Here is a 13,780-nt window from a genome sequence, read left to right as displayed (position 1 = left end):
GAGGTGTGTGCAGCCGCCCAGAACCCCCAGGCCGCTCATAACTCTGTGGAGGGTTCACGAGAGGCAGATCTGCTCCTCCCCAGAGCCACACAAGGGCACATCAGAGCTGCTGTTCTGAGGGGCATCTCATGCTATTTAGTCCGTGTTGCTGCCAGAGACAACTGAAAACTGAATGGCTGCCCCTGGTTGTGAGGGAGGGCAGTGCCTGGCATCAACTCAGACAGGTGCCCAAGTCAACTGGCACTCTCAGGCAAATGCACATTCATACACATGCCAGTGTGTGTGTGTGTGTGTGTGTGTGTGTATGTGTGTGTGTGTGTGTGTGTGTGTGTGTGTGTGTGTGTGTGTGTCCCTGCCAACATGGAGCTGAATGTTCCTCTTCCATAACCAAGAACTCTGCTTTGGACACTCCAGGACGTCCTTAGGTCCCTATGTTTTGAGACAGCCTTCGTTTCTTGTGCCAGCATTTCTCCTCCGACTCCTTGTTCTTTATCTGCTGATCTTTGAAAGCCTCTGTGGCTGTGGTGTTTTCTTTCTCTTTTCCTCTTGCTTTGTCTATGCTTCATTGTGTCTCAGACATTGCCTCTCTGTTTCCATTCTCTGTTTCCAAACTTTCTTTTCTGCCTTTCGATTGGACTCTCTGCGTCTCTCTATCTCTCTCTCTGTCTCCTCCCATCTCTGCCTTTCTCCTACTTTTGTCTCTGTTTTCCTGTGAGACTCTCCTGGAAATGCTCAAAGTGGCCGAATTTGAGGTGACAAACAGCGCTACACCGAGAATCCACCCCCGGACTGCGCGAGAGCATCCTCCTCCACATCACATCACCTGGAGCAGCTATTGTGTTTCACTCAGGCCCAGGGGGTTGAGTGGAAGGACCCGGGGGTCTGAGCTCTGACTGCCACTCCCCCATTGGCTCCTGGCAGCCTGTGCTCTGTGAGCGAGCGCTGAGCGGGCTGAGCGACAGGGGGGCGGGGGGGGGGGGAGACTCTCTTCTATAAAAGGGGAGGGAGTAAGGCTCACAGAACTGCCATAGGGGGATTTGGTAGCCTTCAAGGCTTCCTCTGTGGCACTTCTCTGAGCTAGCGTCTGGGTTCCTTCTGAATCTTGGATCGGCCATCCTATCACCTGACCAGTCAGAAGCCTGCCAGGGACAAAGCAGCACGCAGGTAAGATCCGCTGGGAGCTCAGCGATTCTGGCTTCATGCATGTGCTCCTGATGCTATGCAAGGGAACCTGTGGGAGCTTGGGCTGGGGGAAGTTAGGTTTGGTTCTGGAACTCAGCACAGGAAATCATAGTTTCAAGGCTAGTTTACAAGAGCCTGGTCAGCGAGTCCAAAGAGCTGCCTGTCCTCTGGAACCCATGTCCTGAACAGTCCTGGCTTCCACAGGTGCTAGCGGCGCGTGGGCTCTGCCACACAGCAGTCCCTACGCTAGTTTTCGGGGTCTGAGGAGAAGGGGGCATTCTGTGTGGAAGACCAAGAGGTTTCACTAATTAGCCTTATTCTTAAAGGTCCACTTTCTCACCGGACTTAAATTACACGGGCTGGGAACATTAATGAGGTTCAGGACTTGGCGTTTGCCAAGCACCGGATCAAACACCATCAACGCATAAATGAGTGCCATCTTTTTCATTCTTTTTGAATCATGTTTAATCACCAACAAGGTGCGGATTTGAGTGGCTTCCTTTGATTTCACTCAGAATGAAGTCTGGGGTTGTTTGGTTGAAAGGGAACTAGGAAGGACAGCGAGAGCTCAGCTGGATACCCAGTCTGAGGAGGACTTCCCTTGTAAATTTTACTTTGAAAGGACTTGTTGCTTTCCTGTAAATCACAGCCACTTTACTGCTGGAGGCAGCTCGTTAGGCTGGAGGAAGCTTGAGGAAAGCCATGGGCTCTCTGATAGCAACGCCCATGTTTAAAGAAAGTCTTGTGGAACCCCCAAAGTTTGAAATCAGTAAAAAGCTGTCGAGCTTCAGAGAAGGCAGCTGTACACAACTCCATGACTGAACAGTAAAGTCTGTGTCTTGTTGTTACTTTTCCCTGGGTGCGTGTTTTTTTTTTTTTTTTTTTTTTTTTTTTCTGAGAACCTCTCAAGATTTACAAGTATCCCTTAATAAAGCCTCCAAGCTCTTCAGGTTATTGGGTGTTTTTTCAAATGTCCTCCCACAGACAGCAGACCTTCATTCTCACCAAGGGTTGATGAAATATACACTGATATCTTTCTGATCTGGCAGGCACTGCTGTCAAGATCTGTCGCAAAACCTTTCAGAATGTCCGTCCTTTTCTGTTCCTTGTCATGGGGGCTTTACTCCTACGCTCTGCTAATCCTCCTCCCTCTTCCCCTCCCCGGTGCTCCCATCCCACCCCACTTTGTCTTTTGTTCTGTTTTTGCAGGTCATTCATCCGCAGGCTTTGAGATCTGCGTGGGGGGAGCTCTTGAAGCAGCCCCAGCAGGGTGAGTGATGTGTGTGAGTGTGCATGTGTGTGCGTGTGTTTATTGACACAATCCTGAGCCCACTGCTTTGTCCTCATCGTGCTAAGCGTGATGGGTGGCAGGTGACTCCCCTTGTCTCCAGGAGTAGCTGGCAGCTGGGAGCGTGGTATCAGCGGTTCCACGGAAACTGTATGGTAGGAGCCACTGTTTTGACCCAGTAGGCTACTCAAGTGGTTGGGTCTGGGCTGTTTGAGAGACCACATGGAAGGGTAGGAAAATTCTCAGGACTTTCAGAGCATTACCTCAGGAATTTCCCATGTATTACCTAAGTGTGTGTGACCACACCTGAGCCTTAATTTAAACCCAATAGCCATCCTTTATTTGTTGTGTGTATAACTTTGCAACGATTGCTTTCCCTTTTAGGGTCTTAATCTCCTCACCAATATAACAAAGATAATAATAATGTTCTTTCCCCTCTGTCACTACTAAGGCTCCATTGGGAGGTTGTATTTGGTATTTGGTAGGCATTCAGTAAATGTTGTTATGGCCACCTCTCTGGTGACTCGAAATGTCAGGCTTCAAAATGAACCCCTCCCCTCTCTTGTAAGACGTCGATCTCATCAGTCATCCCATTCCATCCTGCTGTGCTCTCTCCCAGGGAAACCTGACAAAAGTCAAATATTTCTGGGGCCAGTGTTTCTCTCCCCACTCCCACACATGACGCCATTGCTTTATCTGCTGCCCCCTCCCCTCCACCCACTCCTGAACAATGAAGTCCCTCCCTGACATTCCATCCCACCTCCAGTTTTCCTGGCACAACTTTTCCATTGATCAGATCTCTCCCTCATTCTCCGAGGGGTCTGAAGTTGCTGGTTTGGTTTCAGTGCGTGTCTGAGAAGGTGTGGTCAGCAGATGGTCTCTCTCCCCAGTTTGCTCCTCTTGGCTGATAAGTGATTGGCCGATCTCACTGGGTCTGACAAGGTGGTAAAACAATAGAACCAACACACAGCTGACCACAGTTGGGGAGATGTAACCTCAACTGAGCTGCGTCCTCAAGTCCTTTGCAGCTCAGCCTGGATCCCACTCCATACTCCCACAGGAGCTCAGTGGCCATATCTATGAAGCACGTGACATGCTCAGGCGGGTCCTCCTCACCGTACCCCGATTCTCCACTGGCCTGAATGCTTAGCCACTAGCTGCGAACATCCTCAGAGTGTCGGCAGTGGCTTTAGCTGCCTCTCTCCAGTCTTATTCTATTTAACTTGATGAAGGTTTACCGGGCAGGTATTATATAGCTCAAGGGGCAGATTGGGGGAGGAGCAGGAGATGACCTTGGCATTTGCCCATCCCCTCTCTTTCCGGTTCATCCACTTCCCCATCATCTTCACTTCCTGCTGTCTCTGTCCCCCACCCCACCCCCAGTGATCCTTCCCTCTGACTTTTCATCTCTCTCCCCCTACCCTCTCATTCTCCTTTTGCATTTCTCCTTATCTAATAAATGTTCCAAATGGTAGTAAGGGAGGGGATTCCTAACAAACCCGACAGCTGAGAAACATTCCTTTAAAAACCACTGCTAATGCTTTCACTGAGACCCTGACCATGCCGGTTGGTACCGCAGGACTGTGTTTCTGTCTGTCTCTGCACCGAAAAGGTGACCTTTGGGTAAGACCTGTTCCTATGTCCACGCTTTGGTATTTGCTGAACAACAGGTTGGCTCATTCTCTGTTCAGGACCCAAGCCACTCTGCAAACCGGTCACCGGTGCTCTATCCGTGATCATATTTCAACAAGGGGTGTGTCCAAGTTTCAGAGCCTTCCTTCACCAGCCCCTTGAGAACCCTCCAAAACAAACTTGCTGTTTTCCTGAAAAATCCTGAAATTGTTTCATTTTCGGGAGTGCGTGAAAGTCTTGGGCATAGCCCACAGGCCCTGTCCCTCTCACCTCCCAGCAGTTTGTGTAGTCAACAGATCAACTCTATGCCTAGCTCCCATCTCTCTGAGCCACTGTATTCCCATCTAAGTGGGGCTGACAGTGTCCAGCTCACTGGTGGAGGTAATTGATAAAAAGATGTAAAGCATTTGCCCCTGCCCCCCGGGGGCGATGCTGTGAATTCCAGCCCTGCCACTAGGGGGTGCTGTTTCTCTCTGCCCACAGCTTTCTCCTAGAACCTAAACTTTGACTGATAACCTGTCCAGAGGAGCCATCTGCAGGCATCCTGCCTGGCCCCGATCAGTGGCACAGTCTTTGATAGATTCTAAGGTGGTTGTCACTGGAGGATCACCGAAACAGTGATGAGCGAGAGCTGGAGTCCTCCTGACTCATTGTGTGACCTTAAGCAAGTGACTCCTTTCTTACCTTTTCCCATTTCCTCTTCCTCCAAATAGGAATAATCGTATGCATACATTGCTCCCGGGGATAATTGTGATGTTAAATCACGCTATTATTATTCAGCCCTGGCTCTTCAAATGAAAATGCTTGCTGCCTCTGGAGCCTCTGCTGACTACCAGAGAAAAGTCCCTGAGCTAGGGAGAGGGCAAAATCAAATCAAAACAAAACCTACTCTTTCAAGGAACTCTCGATCAAGAGGGGAAACGGTTTCCCACTGTGCTCTGGTCCTTTAACGGACCCTGTCCAGAAGCTCATGGGCGCTAGGGGCTGTCTGAGGAGCCCATGGTGTGACCTCTCAGGGAATAGTACAGTTCCAGTCGATGGCACTTTTCTCTTCCTTAATGGATTCTGCCACCAACAATAGCTCTAAATTTGTTGGGGTGCAGGATGCAACCAGCCTGTACGGCAGTGAACCCCCTCCTGTCGGGAGATTATTATTAGATATTTTTAGATAACATATTTGCATGTCTGGAGACCCAGAAAAATTAGTTGAAAACAATCAGACACAGGTAGGCAAGGGACGGTTGTTCTGGGGACTGAAGCTAGCCCAAGGTAAGAAAATTAGCTTCCATACCATTGACAGTCCAGTCTTCCCACAGTGCTGAACTTGTAATCGGTTAATCAGTCTGAAAAAATACAGCTTCTTTTCAGGAGTGTGTGTCCACAGTGAGGAAATGAGATGGGGGTGGTCTCAAGGCCATTGTGTAAAGACATACAACCTCAGGGACTCAGCTGATAAGCTGGGTCCTCTGTTCACAAGTCAGGAGGACTCGGAGGAGAGCAACTTCCCTTCTCCACAAAGCCTTTAGGAACAGTATTACCGCTAGGCATTCTGCATAGGGTTGGCACACTGTAGCTCCTGAGAGGAGGAGGCTATTATAGGGTTGGTATGCTCCTGAGGGGTACCAGCTCCCCTCCCAAATAGTAGGCCCCCAAAGTGCCTAGTGTGTGCTAGGCATGGGCTTAGTGTGCCTAAAGTAACCCTCACACTCTTCATTACCAGCCCCTCTGTATAGGGGAGAAAACTAATGCCTACCAAAGTCAGTTTTCTCCAAGTGGTGGTTAAGCGGCCACTCTCACTAAACAAGCCAGTGGCCTGTAGCCAGGTCAGGCAGGGTTGGACCTCACCTTTCTCAAAATCACTGACCCTCCTTCCCCCTGCCCCGAGCTATTTTTCCAAATTGTTTGAGCTGGCCATCCAAGGGTGGCAGGTACAAATGTCTGCTAGGTGGTCAGCTGGAACAGCGGCGCGTGTGTGTGTGTGTGTGTGTGTGTGTGTGTGTGTGTGTGTGTCCCTCATGACTAGCGCCAATGCAGGCCTAGTGTCTCAAAGTCTTTTGACTTTTCTCCAAACAAATTGGAAATTGAGCTTTTTTTTTTTTAATTTAAAAATCTCCCAGTTTTAAAATGCCTGTTTATTCACTCACCAAACTCATGGGTCTCCTGGTCTCATCTGAATCCTGGGTGACATTCTGGGACATGATCCATTTATCTGTTCAGCTCTTCATCCATCCACCCATCCATCTATCCATTACGGCATTCATCAATCCTTCCATGCATCAATCATACAAACTGGTCTTCTCAGGACATTTGAAAACTCACAAAGCTGGCACGACCTGGCCTCTGCCTGCTTCTTGGCAATCAGTACTGCAGTTTCTCCTTAACTACGACCTGCTTCTCATGCTTAAATATACCCCCCACACACACACACACATGCTGCAGGAGATTTGCATTTGCAAAACCGCCTCTCATGTTAGACTCAGCTAGTCAGATATAATTCTGTGCTGGGGCTAGCATGGGTGGCTGCAGGAGATCCAAGGAGAGATCATGTCCAGACAGTCTGCTTGGTTGTGATGCCTGAGGCTAAATTCTAAAGAACGAGTGAGTGAGAGTTAGTCAGATCAAAAGGTAATAGGAATGGGCGACAGTTGTTTGAGGCAGAGGGAACTCTGTATGCAAGGGTTGGGGATGGCATGTGTCCTTGGCTATGAAATTGGATGAGCCCAGGTCAGGCAGGCCTCACATCGGGATGCCAGTATGTTGTGTGCTTGCTAGGATGCTGTGGACGTATCTCTTTGCGCCTCCATGTTCTCTCCACTGTGGGAATAGTATTGGTTTCAGTCATAAGGGGTTATCATGAGAACTGTCTCACATTGAGCTGTGTACAGGCTGGAGTACAGGCGTCCGTAGTGTGCACGTCAGGCTCTTTGTGTTGGGGAGGACTCTGAGTATGGTCAGAAGAGTCAGACCTTGGGAAGGCATCTCAGACTATGCAAGACCGGCACAGGACTGGGTGGCAGCACCGTCGGAGGGGAGTGTCAGGAGGGTCCTCTGGCTACTATGGAGATTGTGTTCAGGGGGATAATCTTCGATCTGCTCCAGAACCAGGCAGAGGCTGAAGGCTGCAGGGTGGGGGCAAGGAGATGGAACAGCCTGGGAAGTCATCAGTGGACAAGAAGGCAAGGTCTGCAGTCGACTGTCTTAAGTGCCAATCTCCCTTGACCCAGGGGAGTCTGTAACACAGGCCGGGTAATGGCGCTGCTTGTGCCTTAAGTGTTGTGTATGTGGTTAGTTCAAGAGGCTGCTCGGAATGGCAGGTACTTAGCTGCTTCCCTACCCATATCATCACAGCAGAAGCTAAGGGGGAGAGGGAAAGATGCTGGCGCCAGTATTGTATAGAGAGGTCGAAATTGGGTTTATTTTAGAATTCACTGGTATGGGAAGTCTCCCAACAGGTTGCTCAAATCTTATAACAGATCAGCTCTGATCAGCATCGGAGGAAAACAATGAAACAAACAAAACAAAACAAAAAGAAGCAGGAACCATTTATTTTGTCTGCATGTAAATGATGCATTCACCTGCCTGGACCTTTGGTTTCTCTCATCTGATATAGAATGCAGGGGAAACCCTCAGAACACAGAGACCCCCAGGTTACATGAGCACAGTTCTGTGTGTTTTCAACTTTGAGCTTCTCTGTGCTAGGAGCAGTTGAGCCCAGTCTCGGGAGAAGCTCATGGGCCCGCCTCTGGTCGACAGTTGCATATAACCTCGGATGAGTTACCAAGTTTCTTAGCACCAGTTTTCTCATCTCTAAAGTGGGCAGATCATGCTCACCTCTGAGCTGGTGGGTAGGCCAAGCTTGGGGTAGAGTCAGTGCCCTGCAGATCGTTGCTGGGATTCAGAAGACTTAGCCGCGATGACTCAAACCTGTTCTACGAACTGCAATTATTAGGTGGAGAGAGTTAACAGAGTGGGCCCTGCACCCCAGCTTCATTCACTGCTCAGGGCAGGATGTGGGCAGCTCTCTGCAGTACCAGCGCCCCCGTAGGGGCTTAGGACAGAAGAATCTTGGTAGTGTCAGCTGAGGTAATGGTTAGGAAGCTGACCTGAAACTTTAAGGGAGAACACTTGTTCTGGGGTCCTCCAGGGTTTTGGCTCCTGGGTGGACTCCTTGGAGCCCCTGAGCGTCAGAAGAAAGTGCAGTTCTCAGGAGCCTGGAGGGAAGATGGACACCGTTTCTTATCTTGGAGACAGTAGATCAGTATGTCAAGGTAGGGAGAGAGTAAAACCCCAGATGGCTGGCTAGTCCGGGCACCGAAGTTCACTGCAAGAACCATACAGTGATTTGGCTTATGACGGACGAGTTGTCTGATGAGGCAGGAGTGAATGTCAGTTGTTAAGAGCGAACGCTGCACTCTTTTGCAAAGGACCATGTTTGGTCCCCAGTGCTCATGTCTGTCAACTCACAACTGCCTGTCACTCCAGCTCTGGGGGGGTGCATTGCACCTTCTGCTGGCCTCCCCAGGCACCTGAAATTACAGCATATATCCTGCCCCCACACGCATAGGCACGTAATTACACATAAAATAAAAATCTTTTAAAATATTGACTGAGAAAGGACGTCAACTTTCTGTTTTAGTTGCGATATAGTCACATCATTTTTCCCGTTTTCCTCCCCCTCCCCCTAATCTTTGTCATGTCACCTCCCTCCAGTCGTTCCCATATTCATGCCCTGGAAAGAGACAATTTCTAATAGATTTTTTTTTAAATGAACCATCAGCTCATTCTGCCAAGTATTTGCAAGGGGCTTAGGATATACTGGCCAGCGTTTTAAATGCTAGGATAAGAAGTTAAGGCAGCTAAAGTCTGTGCCTTTGAGAGCTCATGTTCTAGGTGGGGAAATGGCAAAGGCAGAGAGGAAGTCTTGGGAGAACCCTTGGTCTGGGTACTCCAGAGGAAGAGAGTGCACATGAGTCCCGAGGCAGCAACAAGGTTAGCCTGTTTGAGGCCCACAAATGTACTATGGAGAGGGCAAGAGATAGTCTGCGTTCAGGGAGCTGGTGTGCATGCATGCATGAATGTGTGCATGAGTGTGTGTGTGCGTGTGCTTGCACACGGAGGAGCAGAGTGCTCACACAGCTAGTTAGGGGTGCACCATTGTGATGAAAGGTGCAGTTGCTGAACTTAACCTAATCTAGGAAACACAAGTAACAACAGGACAGGAAAGGTTTTCCAGGAAGAGAAAACAGCATGCGCAAGGCCAAGAGGTGAGGGGGAGCCTGGCATATCCATGAAAGTGGATCTCAGGTCTGATGTTGGGGTTAGGGAGGGGACAGACTGGAGGGATGCATGACAATGAGGCAGAGGGGGCGGCATCTCAGAATGAATAGGCTGAGGAGGACAGTTCATGAGATAATTAGAGAAGCCGAGCAGAAGGCCCGCATGGAGAGGGGTGAAAGTGAGGCAGTTGTCAGAGTGAGGAGCAGCGCTGAAGTCAAAGGGTTCCAGAGACTCAGGGAAAAATCAGAAAGAGCAGGAGTGTATGTCTCGCTTCTATGTCCAGCGTCCAGCCTGTGGACTCAGAACAGAGGACAGACCTAGAGGCTGGTGGTAGTCGAGGTGACTTGAAGGTAGACAGAGGCTTACAGGCTCCGGCTTACGGGCTTTCTAGCTGTGTGGAATCACTTTCCTGTGCCTCGGTTTCTCCATCTGTCAGGTGAAGGCTACAGCATAGCCCGCCTTGCAGAGCTACGTGAACTGCCTACCGAGAGAGGATCCCAGGAAGCAGCAATTACTCAGCTCTCAATCCTTCCTGAGTCCTTGGCCTTGACTCCGAGGTTCCCTCCCCCGCTTCCGTGTCCTTGATGACAGAATGGGGAGAATGCCGGCCTCGAGCTGCTGTTTACGCCACACATGAGTAAGAGATGGCTTTGTCCACTCCAGATACACTTCAGCATCTTGTCCTTCTCTCTCTCCAACAGAAGGGTGATACAGAATGGCGTGGTCCAGGCTGATGCTGGCAGCTTGCCTCCTTGTGATCCCCTCTGAGGTTGCAGCGGACTGCCTGTCCTTGTGTTCCCTGTGTGCAGTGAGGACGCAGGACGGGCCCCATCCCATCAACCCCCTGGTAGGTCTCAGCAAGACTTCTCCATGTTATTCTATTTGTGGGTGGAGCCCAGAGTGGGGAGGTTCCATATCTGGGCTGCTGTGCCTCTGCTGCAGTGCACGGCATGGACAGCCCGGTACCGAGGTCTGATGTCCAGTTCCCACTGCATTCTAGACTTCATTACCATGGCTCCCCGAGGCCTGCACAGAGACCATGTTTCCAGGCAGCCAAGTGCCTGGCAACAGGGTGTAAACCATGGGGTGCTTGCTCTGTCACCTGAAGCTCTGGGTATACATTCCAAAATTTCCTTTCCTGGCACCTCCAAGTTCAGTCTCCTGGCCGAAGCCGTCCCCATGACACTATCGGGATCTGCTCCGTGGGGCTGGGCTCTCCTGGGCCTGACTGAGGCTTTTCTCCTGGGCTTGTTGACGTTATTTTGAGTCATGCTTTCTCACGTGCCTCACCCGGCAGTAGTGTTTGTTGGCTGAGCTGTGGTGGACAATACTCAGGCTTGGGGTCTGGCCCTTTCTTGCTCCCTTCCTCTGGGGTTCTTTCCTGAGTCTCATTTTTCTCATTTATAAGATGAAGATTGATTCCATGAGGTCATGATGATTAGCGTTTAATATCCATCCGGTTTGTATTCACTGAGCTGCACACAGTGTGTCCATCATCACACAGTGTGTCCGTGCTCACTCTTAGGAAAGCAGTGTGGCTAAGCGTGGGGACTCCAACCTCAGGCCTTCAGAATTCAAGTTGCTCGTCACCGTCAACATCAGTAAAGTCATAGAGGTGACTGAGTGCTCCCTCAGCACCATGAAGTAGATCCCATACCCCTCCCCCACAACACACGCCCTCTCCGGTGTGCTGAACCCTTCCATTCTCCGTGCACTTTCTTTCTGTTCTGCTGAACCCCTGTCACTGAAATCTTAACAGCCCTCTCTATGTCTGAGAGCCTGAGAGAGGTCGGGAGAGCAACTATACCCTTTAAAGCCGGTAAGCGTATGCGCTGGGGCAATTGGAAGATCTTGCCCCTGCTTTTGGCCACCTGTGTCCCCGTGCCTTTGGGATACCTGCCTAGCCTCTGTAAGTCTAATTTCTCATCTCTCACATGATGACGCTCTCGTATCCCTTCAGATTTGCTCCCTGGAGTGCCAGGACCTGGTGCCGCCCTCGGAGGAGTGGGAGACATGCCGGGGCTTTTGGTCTTTTCTCACCCTGACTGCCTCTGGGCTCCGTGGCAAGGATGACTTGGAGAATGAGGTTGCTTTGGAAGAAGGCTACACGGCACTGACCAAGCTCTTGGAGCCGCTCCTGAAGGAGCTGGAGAAAGGCCAACTCCTTACCAGCGTCTCAGAGGAAAAGCTCAGGGGTCTCTCCGGCAGGTTTGGCAATGGAAGAGAATCTGAGCTGCTGGGCACTGACCTGATGAATGATGAAGCCGCACCGGCTGGCACTCTCCATTTCAATCAGGAGGACTTGAGAAAACAGGCCAAACGCTATGGCGGCTTTTTGCGCAAATACCCCAAGAGGAGCTCCGAGATGGCTGGGGACGAGGACGGGGGCCAGGATGGGGATCCGGTAGGGCATGAGGACCTGTACAAACGCTATGGGGGCTTCCTGCGGCGCATTCGCCCCAAGCTTAAGTGGGACAACCAGAAACGCTATGGTGGTTTTCTGCGGCGTCAGTTCAAGGTGGTGACTCGGTCCCAGGAGAACCCCAATACCTATTCCGAAGATTTAGATGTTTGATGGATAACACTTCCCCTCCATGGAGTTGGGTCTGCCGGCTTCCTGCTTCATCCTCCTCTGCTTATTCCTTCGCTTGCTCCGTTCAGCATTCCCATGAAAACATCTAGACCCAGCCCACGCCCTGTTCCGCCTAGGAGTGGAGTGTTCGTTTGCGGGCAGTGGTGGGGAAGAGTGGGGATCCCCTGCTAATCCATCCAGTGTCCGGCTCAAACCCCTAGACCTCTAAACTACCACTACCAAGGGTAGCTCTTTGACATCAGCCCAACCGATCTATCCCTGTGACCCCTTCCCACCCTAGAATCCAGAGAACCTTGTTCTTTGTACCTATAGGTCTGTGGTCTCCAAACTTCACTGATCACGTGTTCCTCTTGGAAGAAAAATGAGCACTCCCTGTTAGTATTGCATGCGAACCGTGAGGCATTCAGTGTAGAAACATAAAACAAGATATGCGCAAAATACATGCAAATGAAGATCCTAACTGCATTTTCAGCCATACAGGCTCGTCTTGTACACACTGCTCTGGAAAGCCACAGGCTAAATGAAAAGCCTTTTCAGGGACAGGGATTATAACCCTAGAGAGGCCAGGCCTCTAGCATGCTAATTGTACGAGCGTCCAGAGTTCTCATGGTTTCCAAGGTGTCTTGGAAAAGCCCAGCTCCTAGACCCTGGCGAGGGCGGTGCCTTTCCCAAGAGTGACACCCCCTGCTCACGAGGAAAAGCCATTCCTCTGAAGACTGAAGTGATAAGGGGGGGGGGGCAAAGCAAACTAATTTGTTCTGTACAACAAATTCAGAATTTGGGCCAGTTCCCACAGCCCTCATTAAAAAAGATCAGTTTCACACTTCTAGCCCACGAGGAACTGAATCGTAGTGGAGCTGATGCAGCTGAGCGCAGCTGTGCTCCTCAGTAGTTGACTTGGCTGCGGGAGCCAGAGCCATTTGGCTGAGCCATTTGGCCCGGCATATGCACTGGCACTGGGAAGGGGGATCCAGAAGCAGTAGCTGAAGGAGAGACTGTTCCCCCTCGGTATTACAGTGAGCCTCGTTCTCCATGTCTCCAAATAAAAGCAGAGAAAGAGGATCAAGTGGGTTCGCTGGATTCAAATAACCCAGAATCAGAGGCCAGGTCCTCTTTGGTTTCCTCTCCCCATCAGATATTTAGATTGGTAGGTTAAGGAGATGGGGCTGGACGGGAGAGAAAGCAGTCTGGATTTGCATATTTGGTAGGAAGCAGACTGGATTTGCATCTTTGCATAAGATAGCTTGAGTGTCCCTCTCCACACACAGTCCACAGCCTGTAGAGCTCTTCATGTGTTCTGAAATGTGTAGATTGTTTTATGGTGACTTGTACGCTGCTTAAAAAAAAAATCACATTTATCCAAATTACTTGGAACATGTGAGTCCTTAATAGGTCTGTGTAGTTTCCTGCTTCTCTGGTACAATAAATAAAGTTATGCAGATGGCTTGCTGTGTTTGCGTGGATATATTCGAGTCGTCTCCAGAGAAAGTGCACGGCATTATATATAAGCAGATATGATATGTATATACTTACATAAGCACACATACACACGTATAGCTGTATTGGAGGATTGAACCTGGTGCCTCATGTGCGATTGGCAACATTCTACCTCCAAGCTCCAGCCCCTGTAGTCCTATTAGGAAAAACTGTGGAATAACAGAAAGCAAGAAACCGAGTGTTCCACAGATGTATAGATGTAAATTAAGTCTGTGTGACTTTGGGCAAGTCATTGACCTCTCTGGACCTTCTTATTTCTATAAAATAAAGATGAATAGGGCAGTGTATGTAGTGTGGCTGACAGGACAGAT

General features: G+C 50.0%; 1 protein-coding gene across 1 annotated transcript; it reads left to right on the top strand.

The window, feature by feature from the left end:
• The first annotated feature begins 2,391 nt into the window (after window positions 1-2,391).
• Pdyn (prodynorphin) lies at window positions 2,392-13,417 on the top strand. The gene is made up of 3 exons (XM_032904199.1): window positions 2,392-2,452; window positions 10,081-10,226; window positions 11,340-13,417. Exons 2-3 carry the CDS (start codon window positions 10,095-10,097, stop codon window positions 11,952-11,954), a joined length of 747 nt encoding a protein of 248 aa, XP_032760090.1. The 5' UTR covers window positions 2,392-2,452; window positions 10,081-10,094; the 3' UTR covers window positions 11,955-13,417.
• The last annotated feature ends 363 nt before the right edge of the window (window positions 13,418-13,780 follow it).

The sequence above is a fragment of the Rattus rattus genome, chromosome 5 (assembly GCF_011064425.1).
Source record: "Rattus rattus isolate New Zealand chromosome 5, Rrattus_CSIRO_v1, whole genome shotgun sequence".
Taxonomy (NCBI): Eukaryota; Metazoa; Chordata; class Mammalia; order Rodentia; family Muridae; genus Rattus; species Rattus rattus.
Note: the sequence above shows the minus strand (reverse complement) of the source record. Positions and strands in the feature narration are given on the sequence as shown.